General features: G+C 44.2%; 1 protein-coding gene across 3 annotated transcripts in view; it reads right to left on the bottom strand.

Moving 5' to 3' along the window:
* The window catches only part of MST1R (macrophage stimulating 1 receptor), a 55,095-nt gene that overhangs the window by 11,027 nt on the left and 28,588 nt on the right, over positions 1 to 15,480 (bottom strand). For all 3 annotated transcript variants that reach the window (XM_033140573.1, XM_033140571.1, XM_033140572.1), the window contains exons 5-12: positions 13,462 to 13,632; positions 10,982 to 11,160; positions 6,997 to 7,171; positions 6,283 to 6,428; positions 3,890 to 4,051; positions 3,181 to 3,274; positions 1,384 to 1,611; positions 583 to 729 (exon numbers count right to left, since the gene is read on the bottom strand). In XM_033140573.1, coding sequence (XP_032996464.1) covers positions 583 to 729; positions 1,384 to 1,611; positions 3,181 to 3,274; positions 3,890 to 4,051; positions 6,283 to 6,428; positions 6,997 to 7,171; positions 10,982 to 11,160; positions 13,462 to 13,632 — 1,302 coding nt within the window. The remainder of the gene's footprint in view (positions 1 to 582; positions 730 to 1,383; positions 1,612 to 3,180; positions 3,275 to 3,889; positions 4,052 to 6,282; positions 6,429 to 6,996; positions 7,172 to 10,981; positions 11,161 to 13,461; positions 13,633 to 15,480) is intronic.

The raw sequence follows: 15,480 nt of genomic DNA on the forward strand, positions 1-15,480 counted from the left end.
TTTCCTAATGAAAAATGAGTCTGAGGAGTAGTGCCAAGGGGAGCCAGAAATTTCCCAATGTTCTGCTGTAAAAATGTATCTGTGGCTTGTTTGGTTTGGATATGCCAGGTAATTTTTTTTAAAGACTTTCCTTAAAGGTCAGAATTAAGTCTGCTCTGAGCTCACAAGGCCAGATGTTATAGATGACGTGGGATGACACATCCACATGATGCGACCCCAGATCAGTTTTCCAGGGTGCCATGTCATGCTTAGCTGCTCCCTTCACTACTTCTCAAACATGCGTTATTAAATAGCTTATATGTTTCAAAAGGAGAGATAAGCAGAAGTAAGGGGGCAAAAGCTTGTCAGAATAAGAATGTGTGGAGCTACTTGCCCCATGTTTGTTCAGTTCCATTGCATCTGCAGCCAGTAGTGGAAAAAACAAATGAGTGACTGAATGGTATCAGGGGAAAAAGCAGCCAGAACGGGCAGGATGGGAGGAGGCCAAGCTGCAAAAAAGGAGAATGGGCCAGAGAAGGCAGAGAGAGAGAGAAGCATGTTGTGGCATCAGTGTTGGTTGCGCAGAACTGTTGCAAGCTTCACCTGTGCTGGCAAACGATGCAGAGGGGAGTTCAGGTCCCCGGGGATTCGGCAGGTCACCTCGTTTTTCAGCACAGTGGGGTGGCATTCTTTGCCAGCCACTGTCATGGAGATCGCCATGCAGCCTGCCAGAGCATCCAGTCCGCTATGCTGTACAAACAAATAAAGACATACATGTTAACCCATTTCGGGAAAAGATCTTCCTCATTGGGCCTCTTGGCTTTGTTTCCCCATGTTTCCCAGACTCCCATGTAAACCCTGCTCTGAATCCACAAGCACTTTTGTCTATCCAGAAGAAACTGTTCCTGATGGCGCTTTAGCATCCCTACCCTCAGCCCAACCCCCCCCCCCCCGCTCACATCTAGTACATGGGGAACTATAAACAGCAGCAGCACCATTGCCATTTTATTTAATGGGACCCCCTTCACTATATACAACTTGATTTCTTGGTGCCAATTCATACGCTGCTAAATGGCTCTGTGAGTTAATTCCAACCTATGGAAGCAGTGATCACATATGAGCACTGCAACTTCAGAGAAACTTCAAAATAGCCAACAATGGAGCAGCTTCTTTGTGCAGAGAATTACACATTCTCAGAAAACCCCACTTGCAGACACTGCTGCTATGTCCTCCATGGCTGTGATCCTATTCATGTTTACTCAGAAGTACAACCCACTGTGTTCAATGGGGCCTATTCCCAGGAGTTGCCTAGGGTTGCAGCCTAGGTTTTTCTGATGCCACACTGCTCAGGTGAGCACAGCAATATTGTCCACACATATTGCTGCCCAACTGACAATTACATACATGGATCTCAATCTCATCCTCTCCTGGATTGATTGTGTACAATTGGTCTTGCCGCTCAAAGGGGTAAATCACTGGCTTGGGGTAGTAGCGGATGCGAAACGTCTGGTGCCTCAGAGCTCCATCCATCAAGATCTTCAGGTTCCCATGAATGCTCGCTGCCTTGTTTTCCAATGGGTAGTGAGGACTCTGGCACACGAGGCTCATAGCAGACCTTTCCCCCTTACAATCCTGAAGACACCAAGAGAACAGTTTAACTTCATCTGACTTGGTTATATCTATCTGATCACTGCTGGAACACTGGATTCAGTTCAAGGGCACACCTTACTGAAACAAGTGTAAACTAAATAGGAAGGGCATTGTGAAATTCAGGGGTTGAAGAATATGCCTTACCATGAAAGACAAACTGCATAAATTCCACAGCTTAATTATGCATTCTGTGCAGCTGTGTTTAATTTGCATGCTCTGTACCTATTAATGATCAATTTTGTTGCTTCCTTGGCACTGTTATTTTACCATGCTGAATCAATGGGATTTAAATCATTATTAAATCAGTGAGAGGGAAAGGGCACATTTAAATCAAGTTTCTCGGCGATACTTCATCATATATTTCCTAAACAATGGTAAACATCTAAATTCTGCAAATTTTAGAGGTAGAGTTTAAGAATTCATATTTGAGAAATAATTGAACTAGCTCTTCATTTTCGTAGAAAATATTCCTTTAACTCAATAGAAGACATTGATTCGGTTTAGCGATTAGGGCTAATATACTGCACAGTATTCTACCCCTTTCCTACAGTTTTTGGTCTCTTTTTCCAATCCCTAACAAAAAGGATTTTTTAATCTGCCGCAGCAAGACATGATACGATCATCCAGGGTAAAAATTCTGAAGGATGTTAATTGCTGAACAAACTATTCACAATTCCAGCAGTTTTTGTGTGATTTGATGGGGAAAGCTTTTACAATGAGCAGAATCAAAACCAGGTTTATTTAAGGCAAAACATAAGGAGAAATTGTTAAGAAGAATGAAAATAAAGTCAAAAACAACAGCTACCAAGTACTTGAAATATAAGGGGGTGGGGACGACTAAAAAGGCTGTAAAATTGTACATTCCATAAAGGAAATGTTAATGTTTGAGGATAAAACAAGCACAATCTATACATAGTTAGGTGCCCCTCAGTTTATCTTTTCACACAAACGAAAGAAAATGCTTTTAGGTAGTCCTGGAAGAACTATTGAAGGATATTCTTACTCATTTAGCAGCAGGGAGGCACCTCCCCACACAAACTTTGCTTTTTGCATTTCCTGTTGGTGAGCTAAAACATCACCACAAACTGTCTTCCCCCCCTTCAAATTGTAATGATTTATTGGGTTGACAGAGAACATTCTCTCCATTAGTCCATCTCTGAGACAAGTCCCTACAAGGACATACAGGGAGGTATTCTTACTGGGTGTCCTACACTTTGCGCTTCCAGTAGAGAACTATCTGCAGAACGATTTGCTGATTTGCTTGTTTGCACTGTGCTATGACACTATTATTATACACATTATTGGCAGAGTTGTGCCACTAGTTGACTGTTTGTCTATAAGTATCTCCAGGCTTTGACATGCATGTTGCACTTTAGTGTGTTTAACTAAGTAAAATTTATATTTGCAAGCCGGTTTGGTGTTTTGGTTTTGTTGTATTATATCTTATATATGCACTTGCAGCATGTTTACTCAGGCCAATGGGACTTGCTCTCTAGAAAGTGTGCTTAGGATTGCAGCCTTCATTTCTCTCCCTCCACCTTGAATACTCACCTTAGCTTCAGTAAGCACTCCGGCAGACTCAAACTGCACCTTTGCATAATACACTGAATCCAAATTGGTGCCACTGATGGAGATATTTGAACCGCTGAAGAAGAAGAAAAATCAGAAGGCTGTGAAAAAGTTTCCTTATCAAGAGATCCTATAGGTATATCCTGGTTGTGTAGGCGGACCTGGGCAGTAAACATGGGAAATCGGTAATGGTACATCCAGTTCTCAGTTTCTGGTGGTATAAACATCGAGGTCTGTGTAGGCCAGTCTAAGGCCAATTTAGGATGAGGTTTAGGCTGCAATGCTACATACACTTAGCTGGGATTAAGTCCCACTGACCTCAATGCAATTTACCTCCAGGTATCTGCACTGAATAGCACTGTTGCTATGGAGCCTCCATTTAATTTGGTTAAATGAGATATTTTATGGCTTGGGACCAGGAACTTTGCTTCACAAATAGCATGATGCGCATCACAGAAAGCCTAGAACAGGGAATGCAATGAGACATGACTGAAAGGAGACATTCTTCCAAGAATCAGGGCAGCCTTTGACAACCAAGGGCCCTCCAGATGTTTTGGAATACAACTTCCAGCAGCCCCAGGCAGCGCTAGCTGTATGTGTGTGTGTTTGAATGTATGTATGTATGTGTTATATTCCAAAAACATCTGGAGGGCACCAGGTTCATGAAGGCTGAATAAGGGTGTTCACTCACTCATAGCTGCAGTTGGGAGAGATGTGGTGTATCTGGGGATCTTCCCGATACCAGAAGGGCTTCGGAGAAAGAAACGGCTGTTCATCTATTACTACAGTCACAGAAGCGTTGCCCAGGTTGTTCACAGGAGGGGTGGTACAAATTATGGCTTCCTCTTTCTGGCTGGGGAGAAGAAGACAAACAGCATGGTAAGGCCCTGCTCAGCTACCTACCATTTAGTCTCATCCTCCACAAGGTCAGGGTGAAGGCAGTCCTTTGGATAATTGCATCATTGTAAGTTATGTCATGATGCTGGGCCATGCCTGCAAACTGCCGCCATGTAAAGAGGTGGTCCCACACACAATTATCTGCGCCTGCTCACTCTGGAAGATGTGAGAATGCGTCACCAGGGGTGCAGGTCCTGACAAGACTCATGTGGCACAGCCTGATGAGAGCATGACTAATTTAGTAAAGGAGATGCAGCATAACCAGACCCGGTGTCCATGGTCCAGCTAGGTCAGGCACTGGCTGAGGGGTTCAAGGACTTGGGGGGGGGTTCACTACTCTGCCCTGGCTGTGCTGCCATTCACCTTGGATGCTTTTCATTTGGTGAGTGGGGGTGCTGCTGCTGCTAAACAGCTTGGCTCCCCATCTGCAGTGAACACCCATGATTCTAAGGGATCCAAAATGCCATGCCCCGCTACATAGATCTAGCAAATGTGTTGCTTTCATAGGTTCATAGTCTGGTTAGGGCTATATGGGTCTGAGCTTTGCATTGTGGGTTAATATATAAAAGGATGTCATATAGAGGAGGGTGAAAGGTTGTTATCTGCTGCTCCAGAGAAGCGGACATGGAGCAATGGATTCAAACTACAAGAAAGAAGATTCCACCTAAACATTAGGAAGAGCTATTCGACAGTGGAATTTGCTACCATGGTGTCTCCTTCTTTGGAGGTCTTTAAGCAGAGGCTTGACAGCCATCTGGCAGGAATGCTTTGATGGTGTTTCCTGCTTGGCAGGGGGTTGGACTGGATGGCCCTTGTGGTCTCTTCCAACTCTATGATTCTATGATTCTAAGATGGTGGCTAGTCACTGTAGATGGGAAACCAAGCTTAGTTCCCATTCTGAAGTGCTGTTCCATGTCCATCTGAAGCATATGGGGGACAGATGAAGGCTGAGAAAGCATGTGGCAGCCTCCACAACCATGGCAAGTAAGGCAAGGTCCTGGTTGAGGTGCGTGCTGAGGCTGTGCCATGGCCTGGCACCAGCTCTGACCAAAACTACCAAGCACTTTGGGATAGAGAAGAGATGTGAAACCATGTTTCTATCTTCCATTGAAGTTGTAACTAGAACCTAAGTCACCCTCATTCATTTTGAGGAACCTTAAAAAAATAGTGGGTTCAAGCTAAAACTTTCCTTCCACACAGTATAGGCAGAAGATGGTTGATAAGAGGAGTGGTGGCTGTCCTCTCCCTCACATACCTCTGCCTAGAGTAAGAATGATTATGGGAGTATTCATAACCATTCATAACAAAGGGAGATGGCAGATGGCTATGAACTCACATGCCCTGCAAAGCTCTACTCGGTTCATTTGCTTTCACACAAGCAACAGAGACTGTGACTCATTAGGAAAGTATGACTGGTGTGGGGGCAGGCAACCACAGATTTACACACAAAAGAACACAGGAAAAGAGTTGTCTGTTGCATCATCAAGATGTTTGACACCTCAAACACTGACCATTTATATTTAGATATTCTGTATCATTTTCCTGGAGATAATACCAAAAGAACTGGAGGGGTAAAGGGAGCTGGTAACATCTAATAAGGTTGCCTCAAACCAGCCTGGCTAATGTCTGTGGTCAATCCATTAGCTTCACACTAATGCTACAGTGCTAGAAAATGAGAAAAATCCAACATATCTGGGTGGTCAAAAATGTGTTAATTATTTTGAAAACCATAGCTCCATCCTTTATCAAAGGCCATGAACGCAATTCCCAGGCTGACAAGCCAATATTACAATTAAAGGTAAAGGTACCCCTGACCGTTAGGTCTAGTCACGGACAACTCTGGGGTTGCACGCCCATCTTGCTCTATAGGCCAAGGGAGCTGGTGTTTGTCCGCAGACAGCTTCCGGGTCATGTGGTCAGCATGAGTAAGCTGCTTCTGGCGAAACAGAGCAGTGCACAGAAACGCCGTTTACCTTCCCGCTGGAGCGGTACCTATTTATCTACTTGCACTTGACGTGCTTTCGAACTGCTAGGTGGGCAGGAGCTGGGACCGAACAATGGGAGCTCACCCTGTTGCAGGAATTTGAACCGCCGACCTTCTGATCGGCAAGCCCTAGGCTCTGTGGTTTAGACCACAGCACCACCCACATGCCCAATGTTACAATTAAGTGTCACTATTTGCCATACCTTTCCCTTGTGACCAAGGGACAATCCCGGCCATTAACCATCACCTTCCTTGTGCCTCCCACCAGGAGGTTTTGTCCTTGGATAAAGATCTCTGTTCCTCCAGCCCGTGGGCCGTACGGTGGATGGATAGAAGTTATTTTAGGCAGCTGTTGATAGTGAAGAGAAGAAATGCTTAACTCAGTGTATCAAACTCTCTGAGCCCTGTAACCAACTTCGAGAAAGAAAGGGAAGACCACTGTTTTTCACAGACATTGAGGTAAGCACAAGATGTAATGAATTTAAGATGTGGCAAGGTAGTTTGGTGTAAAATATAAAAAGAAATCCTGACCATCGGGACCAACAGCCAGAAAATAGAATAAAAGTAGAGGCTGCAAGACCTTCTTCTGGAGAAGTGTTTGCCTAGAGTGGCTGATTACTAGTTCTCAAGTAATGAAACTTGTTACTAGAGATTTCTTAAGCAGAAAAGCCAGGGCTGGACCTGGGAATTTAAAAATAAAATGCAGGTTTCCCACCAAAGCACCCAAACTCAGTAGCTGAGATTGGCAATCTTGCATTATGTCTCTGCACCACTAGCCCCCATGGAACACCAGCTGCAGAGCACCAGAACGCCTATCACTGGCTCTTAGCAGGTCTATTAAACTCTCATTACATCAATGAACAAAGCCATGAAGAAGCATGCAGGAGCAAAGTTAGTGGAAAGAAACCAAGGCTCACCTTAAACTCAAAGCCACTGAGGACTGAGGAGCCACTGATGTAAAATGGGGTGTGCTCCTTCTCTATAACAGTGACCTCAACCTTCTGTGGCCCCAACATGTTCACTTCCTTTTTTGGTGTCAAAGTGCAGACAATAACTTCAACATAATCTTTCCAGCGCGGCACTTCACTGTACCTGAAAAGCAAAAAAGGGTGCTGAAAGCATGCACAAGAAACTAATGTGATTATGATCTGCCTAATAAAGTCTAGTAGCTCTTTAGCACCAGGAAATGGAAAATTATTCACAATAGTTCACTTTTACACTACTAACCTTAGGGCCATAGCTGTCAACTTTTCCCTTTTCTTGTGAGAAATCCTATTTGGAATAAGAGAATTTCCCTTAAAAGGGGGGGAAAGTTGACAGCTATGCTTAGGGCAGATATGGGGAACCTCCTGCCTGTGAACCAGACCTGGCCAGCTGGACCTCCACATTTGACTTGCAGGGCTGTTTCAGGCAAGCCACACCTACCTGCCCTACACCTGATGTCATACATGAGGGTGTGGCTTCAAAGGAACATTAATTAATTTAACATGAGATCAGGGTTATTGCTTTGTTGTAGCAAGGTGCGCTCCCATCATCTTATGAACAATGCCTGCTTCCCTTGCTCCAGCAGAAGGAAGCAGTTCCACTGAATGGAAACCAATTCCATTCTTCCTTGAACCTCTGAAAGCTGGAGGTTCAAAGAGTAGCTTTGGTTTTTAGAGGTTTAATGAGCAGAGAGGGCTACCTGCAAAATGGCTTTCAAACAGCCCACACTGTGCTTTGAAGTCTCAGCAATCAGGGCTTCAAAATGCAGCATCACCTGATGTCATAGTGATGGCATGTGACTGACAGGTGGGTAAGGTCACATCCTTCTGTCAAATTTGGCCTGCAGGGGTAGGGAGATAAGGAACTGGCCTGCAGGTCAGATAATGTACCGCATCTCTCCCTTACAGCAATTCATCTCTAAAGGGTGTGTTTGCAGAAAGTGGCAACAAGAGGATGGGTCTTTTCCATTGTAGTTGCCGAACTATGGAATGCTGTGCCCAAGAAAGCTTATCTATGCCAAAATTGCCAGTTTTGAGGTACCCAGACTTTGGGATCTCAATTTAAACTGAAATGTGATATGTTCTATGGTCTCTTTTAATGCTTCTCTTTTAATGGGGTAGGATAGGAGAAGTCCTTTTTATTCTTGTTAATAGATGAGGGCCTTCAGAAAAATATAGAAATTTAGGTTTTATGTTTGCTTATTCCATGGTTTTTTGGAATATACCGTATTTACATGAATCTAATGTACCATCGAATCTAATGTGTGCCTCAATTTTCAAAACCTTGACACCAAAGAAGTATTTGCTGGCGAATATAAATGAGCCATCAAATCTAATGCACACCCTAATTCCCGTGATGTAATTAGGCAAAAAATGGTGTGCTGACTTTGGTCCATCCATTTCAAGAGGTTCACTCTGAGTAAAAGTTAGTTGAATACTGTCCATACATATATTATATATTATTGTGGCAATATTCTTTGAATGCACACCTGCATATTGCAGAGTGAACTCAGGGAGTCAGCTTCTGTAAATACACAATGCCTGGGCTCCAGCATGCAGTTATAACTCCATCAACTGCCTCCTTCACAGAGGGCATACCATCATCCTCAGTAGGGATTGTGGTGATGGATCAGCTTGGGTCAAGCAAGGGCTCCAGCTTGGAAATACTTGATCATTTGTGGAATGGAAGAATTCAATTCACCTATTTCATTTGCAAGTCCAGAATCAGATGTGAAAAATGGATCGGGTGAGAGCAAGACGTAACAACTGTGACTCCTGTCATGTCTTCCTATATACCTCTGTTTCTCACTCTAAACAGTTTTTAAGGGGCATTTCCTTACCCAAATATGACCTGCCCTCTCACCTACATTCAGTCTTTTTCAAAGAAAATGCTGCCAGACAATGCTCAGTTGTTGGTTTTAGTTTTAGTTTTTTGCTTAATGCAGATCAAAGCTCACTGGAATGACTGACTCCAGCACAGGCCATGGAGGTGAAACTCTATTTGTACTAATAGGGAACAGTAGAAACGGCTGTTTCATTTCCGCTCCGGGAAAGCTGCCAATGTCTAAACTGTGACACACAGAAATGTCTCCTCTCCTGATTTCAACATGTAAGTGTAAGGCTGCTATGACATCATCTGAGGGCCTCACACAGGCAGAAAGGAGTACCAGAAGGAACTCTAGAGAAATTCATATTCTAACCATAAGCCCCACATCTTGCATCTAGTCTATGAATACATTGATTAAATGAGAAGGAGAGAGAGATGGATTTAGCCAAATGGATAGCACTGTGCTAAGTAAAAGGGCCAACTACCCAATGACTGAACTGCTACCCTCACAGAACTGGCAGGACCTCTGCAACCATGAAGACTAGAAAATGCCCCCCCCAAAAAAGAATTTCAGGATTCTACTGATATTGTTGGATGCCACATATATTCTAAACTCCACAGTACTTTTATGCACTTTTATCTTGAGAGCTCTGGAAAAGAAAATTCTAAACCAGAACCAATGTTTTATTCATATCATAATTCCCCTCTAATGGTGCTCAGGGAGTTGTGAGGAAAGAACAACAAACCACACAAAAATTCATTTAAGCTGAGTGGTACAAACACTCTTGAGGTGAAAAGAGAAAGAGAGTCTGTTCACTAAGGCTCCCACATAACCTACACCGCACCCCGACAGAGCCCTATGTCTTCCTGAACTTGTCTCTTGGCTGGCCCCATTTTCCTTCAGGAAGATACCAGAAGCTGAAGAAAACATTAGACCACTGCTGGCTTAATGTCCCTTAGCAAAACACCAGCAGACTGTGAAAACACAGAGTCCAAATCAAGAGAAGGGAGCACTTTTCCACCAGTTTTCCCCAGACAGCTTATCAGCTGTGGCCTCACTCTGCCCATCTGGCCTCACACATACCATGTGGAGACTGAACAGAGCACTGTGCCATTGTCAGCCAAGACTTCTGAGATTAAGGGCTCATCCAGACTTCCACTTGTCCTTCCTCTTTCTGCTAGGAAAACCTGCTCTTTAGCGCTGAATTGGAACAAACGTCAATCGGGTTTTCTGCAGATTGGCGTTTGCTCCCATTCAGTGCTGGGTTTTCGCAGGGAAAGCAGTGGGGTAAATGGAAAACTGCTCAGACCTGTGCCTAGAAAGCACAGGACAAGGGTGAAACCCCTCAGTCCCGTGCTTTCTAAGCAAAGGACAAGCGCTTAATGTACGCATCATTCAGTATGCTCCTGGTGTGAAGCACTGAAGAACAACACCAAAGGGAGATAGTTCTTCAGAGGGACCATGGGGCAAGCATGCACAAAGGAATTGCCATCAATCTTGAACTCCAACCTGGAATGTAAAACTCCTGGACGAGAGGGAATATTGCTTAACTTTGTACATTATAGGCTGCCTGCTTATATTGAAGGCTCAGGTTAGCTTTCAACCCCCAAATATAGGGTATAATTCAACATAGTGCTAAGCAGACTGCTCCACCAGCTGAAGCATTTCTGCTTGCCTGATGGCATGCTCTCTCCTCTCCTCCCCCTTTTGCAGACTTCCACTAGTGGGACCAGACGGTTGAACATGGCCCTTAACTTCTCCAAATTTAAAACAGAGTTTATATATAATTATAACACCATGGGAAGTCTCCATGCTTCTACTGACCTATCCAACCTGCCTTCACCCTGCAAAGGTAGCCCAGGCACACAGGCCTAACAAGTCTTCCAGAAGATGCTCAGGCTTAGATTGTGGTGAATCTCCAAAGAAAAACAGCCACCAAGAATTCCTCTCTGCATACCTTTCTTACATGCATAAGGCACATTTACAGAATGCTAGTCTGTGTAGATGGAGGGCTGAGAAAGTGAACAGGAAAGAAGGAAGGGGGAAATTAGTGTTTGCAGGCTTCGTGTTTTTTAAATTTCACATGTTACCTGTTTTCTAGGCTCTCTTCAAACAGTATGGTGCAATTCTTCCGTCCCACTGTAACCTTGTAGTCACCAAGGGTTGAAGGTGAGGCATCAATGCCAGTGAAATATGAACCTGAACGAAAGCCTGAGCCACAGAGTGTCACCTTAGTGCTGCCTTGTAGTGGTGCATTTCTGGGGTGGAACTGTGAAAGCAGATGATACACAAAGCTTTACTTACACAGTCACCAGCAAGATTCAAATAGTCCGTAGATATACCTGTCTGCTGCTCAAGTTCCAAACACCAATAAGACCCAGTTATTGGCACCAGGCAATGCTTCAGACATACTGGTACTCTGACACAAAGAGAACTTACATGGGAATGGGAATTTTTTTCTCCAGGCCCTTCCCTAACTGCTGCAAAAAGCCTTAGGTTATGATTCACTTCTATTTGAAGGAAAGATGTTGAATGAATTATTAGGATAAGCTGTTGCTCGGACCAAGTGCAGGAAAGTTCAGCTGCGTGCAGTAAAAGGTGCACACAGTCCATATGGGGAACACAAATTGGCAGATATCCCAATTATCTGCAATTAGTTAACATGAGGTTTCAAAAACTGTCTAGGATCAAGGCTGTCTTGGTCAGGGCTAAACTAATGGTGCGATGAAGTCACCAACCAGACCTTGAACAAGGGTGAATAGCAGCAAGCATTTGAGCATGAACATTTAATACTCCCTTGCTTTATGCTCACAACAAACTTATTTTTCTCTTGAGGCCAAGAAAAAGTGACTTGATGAAGGCCACCCAGTTTGCTTCAAGGGTGAGCTTAGATCTGAATGTGTCGCCCATATTCAAAATCAGTATAAACATGATATCACAGCATTTGCCTAAAATTTAATACAGGGAGCAAAATATGCAAATGGCAAAACATTTAAACAACTCTAAGTGTGCTTCTTTAATAATATTTTTATATGTTATTTATCTAGTTTAAAAAATGGATAAAGAGTGAAGCAGAAGTTTAAATTTATTCCCTTATCAAGCTGTTCCTCTGCCTCTTTTTGAAGCCAAAGTAATTTGACCTAATGACTCCCTGTGACGACAGGTGACTAAATGTTAATGGTTAAGCGTTTACCTCAGAACGGTTTGCTCTGCTAAATATTAACTCACCTTAACGGAATATAGGAATTGCAGTGCACATCCACATTAAAAGCCACAAAGAGACAGTCTTAATCAGCCACAGCAGCAAACCATGAACATGCATAGACTCTTTATTGGTATCAAGGAGACTTTTCAGATGCCGGCAGTGGTGTGAAGATGACCCCATTCCCAGAGGAGCCACTGCACACCTGGAGTGTGTGTCTAGGCAGCCTCTCTGACCAGAGCTAGGGAACCTCAGGCCCAGGGGTCAAGGGCAACTCTCTTTATCTAGTCCTCAGCCACACCTCCTTCTGTTTATCTAGTCCTCAGCCACGCCTCCTTCTCCCATCCACACCTCTCACTAGTCCTAGTCATATCCTCCCTGAGCATTTATGCTTGTCTGGAATGTGCCCTTGAGCTCTGATAACAGCCATACAGTGGCTACGTTTACATTTCTTGCTTTGCCCACTTTTTGCATGACACCTACAGAAGGTTGCCCAGCTGGGAATGTGGCCTTTGGCCTGAAAAAGCTTTCCCCCAGCCCTGCTGTAAGAGGAGCAAATGTATGTGGTCTCCATATACTGGCTGTTTCATGCGCACCAGCCCCAACCTGCTTGAGACAAAGGGGGAAGGTCAATACCAGAGCACCAGGAAGGGCTTTGCACTATAGCTGGAAACTCATCGGACCACCTTTGTCCCCACATGACTGTTCCTTGTGTACATCAAATGCAGTGAGTCGTTCCAAAAGATATGAAGGATGTGAATGCATAATATTGATATAGGTGTTTGTGCTAGGCTTGTGGGTTTTCTAATTTTCTGTTTGGGAAACAACAACAACACTGCCCTCACTATAGGCAAAACGCAGGAGAACACAGTGTTCAATGATGCCATGCTGAAGTCACCCTTTTAGGAAAGAAGAAAAGGTTCTCACAGAGTAAAAGAGAGAGGAAGGGTGTGGGTTTTTGGGGTTTTTTTTGTCCCCCACCCCCCATGGCTCTACTCGAGAAGTTGAGCCAGTGGTCTTAAGTGCTCTATTTGGAAGAACATACAAAGCAAGAGGTTAAGACAGAAAGAAAAAATACACCCCGTGGAAAACATAATAACTAATGCAAAATGCAGGTGATGCATGTCTCGGGAAATGCAGGCATTATGGGTCCCAAGATGCCCAGAGTACTTTAGGCTTTATGACAAACACATTTCACAAACAGAAATATAAAAAAGCCAGACATTTAACAAAGGGTAGGGGGGTGGGGGAGAGAACTAAAGTAGCCCCAAAGCACCAAATAGCTCCGTGAGCATAGCTGCAGTGTGCATAAGCCAGCATGTCAATGTACCATTAGGCAATCTCATACATAAGAAGATACTTGCGTACATCAGTGAGGACGGGAGAGCAGCTTTTTTGGTTCCACTCTCCCTTGCAGTCTTCCCGACGGGTGCATGCATTTCCACACCAGCCACACTCCATAAAACTCTCCGCCTTCAGGCAGCGGAAGCATGTCAGGAAATGGCGACAGCCTGGACCACTTATTTTCACCTGGGACACCTGCAAGATGGACAGTTGCCAAAGAGGATGGGTGGAGCTCAACTTTGCATGCAGAAGGTCCCTGCTTCAATCCTCAACATCTCCAGGTGAGACTGGGAGAGACCCCTGCTTGAAACCCTGGATAGCCACTGCCAGGCAATGCAGGTCAGCAGCACTGAACCTCCAACCCACTGTGAGATCATTTCCCCCAGCAGGCTGACCACCCACCCACTGCCCCACACCTGATATCATGTATGACAGTCAGGTGTGGGGCAGGAAAAGATATGTCTCCAAAGGAGCCTTAAAATGCACACCCAAGTGTTCACTGGAAAATGGGTTTGTATCAAAGAATCCAAGCCCCACTTGGATCAGCTTCGCTACAAAGTATTGGAAACTCCTGGGTGCAGCCAATCCAAGCAGGGATTGACGTCACTACCAAACAGCTAAATGGCAGTGACTTCAAGGCTGGCTTGGATCCACTGGGATCTTCCTGTGCAGCACAGCTTGAACTCAAGCTACACTGCAAAGTAAAAATGGGTCCTTTGGCATCATGTTGATGTCAGGTGATTGACAGGGGTGGCGGCACTTAACTCCCCCATGCTTGGTGTTGGACAAGCCTGAGCAGGATGAACCAATGATCTGACTTACTGTAAGGTAGCTTTCTATGTTCATTTGTCAAGGGGACTGATGGTCTTTCCAACAGCACATCTTTCAAACAGCATGTACTTTGCTCACCCAAAAAAATCAATTTACTTATAAGTATTTTTATACTGTCCTTTAACCATATTCCCAGGGTGGTCCACAACAGGAAAAAACCAATTAAAATGTGAATGCAATCTACCCTCAGAACAGCCCCCACTTGTGGATCTGCCACACTCGGTGCTTGTAGCTTGTATCAAGACATCAAGACATCAGACAGACAAAGCAGGTGGGCTCATAATATTCCTGGTCTCAGCAAGGCGCTGTCATCAAGTTCTGAGCTCTGTTTTACAGATGCCTGACCAGAATATTTTTCTTCTCCCCCAGTAAAGCTAGAATGAGTTGGCAGCAGAAAATGCCAAAAACCTTGCTGAAATCCAGTGGGACTGACTCTTTGCCATTTGATGAAGCCACTAAGTCTGAGACCAAAAAAGGTTAGGTAGGCAGCCCTAGAGCTTTCAGAAGAAAAAAGTGAGGCCCAATGAAATGGTGACTTAGAAGCACCCATTTTTCAATTAAAGTTCAAACATCCTAGGAGAGATAAATGACTGGCTAGAGACAGCAAGTTCAAAGGATTTCTGTAGAAAGAAATGAAAATTTAAAGGGCTGGAAGAGTCAAGGAAATGCTAATAAAATAATAAGGTGAAAAAGTAGCTCAAATAAGCCTTTGTGATCTTGAAGGGGGAGACATCTGCTACTCTGACATAGCTTAAGAAGATAGTTCTTTCCAAAAAGGATCATACTAAGGGTCCATCAGTCCTGGAGGACTGTATCTCCTCAGAATGCCAGAGGTAGATTGAATGGTCTTCTGCCTCACAAATTTTCTGCCTGTGGAAAGCTACCAAGACAGGGAGGAGATGACCCTTGGGGCCCCTTCCAACTCTACAATCCTATTATTCTGTGACTAGGCTAGAACTCTTATCCCTGATGTATGCATTTTCTGCAGCCAGGCAGGTTTTTATGTGGGGTGCTATCAAAACATGTGCACTCTATGTGCACTCTAAACTGGTGTAAGAATGCCTCTGCCACTCAGTTTTCCTGAACATGTACTTTGGGTCTGAGATGATGGATGAAGAGATCAGAGCAACCTCAGCATTCTCTCCAGATGTAAAATCAAAGCACCTGTAGAATAACCCTCCTCCCACCCAGAAACAAGCAAATAAGTAATGC

Source organism: Lacerta agilis, chromosome 2 (assembly GCF_009819535.1).
Source record: "Lacerta agilis isolate rLacAgi1 chromosome 2, rLacAgi1.pri, whole genome shotgun sequence".
NCBI lineage: Eukaryota > Metazoa > Chordata > Lepidosauria > Squamata > Lacertidae > Lacerta > Lacerta agilis.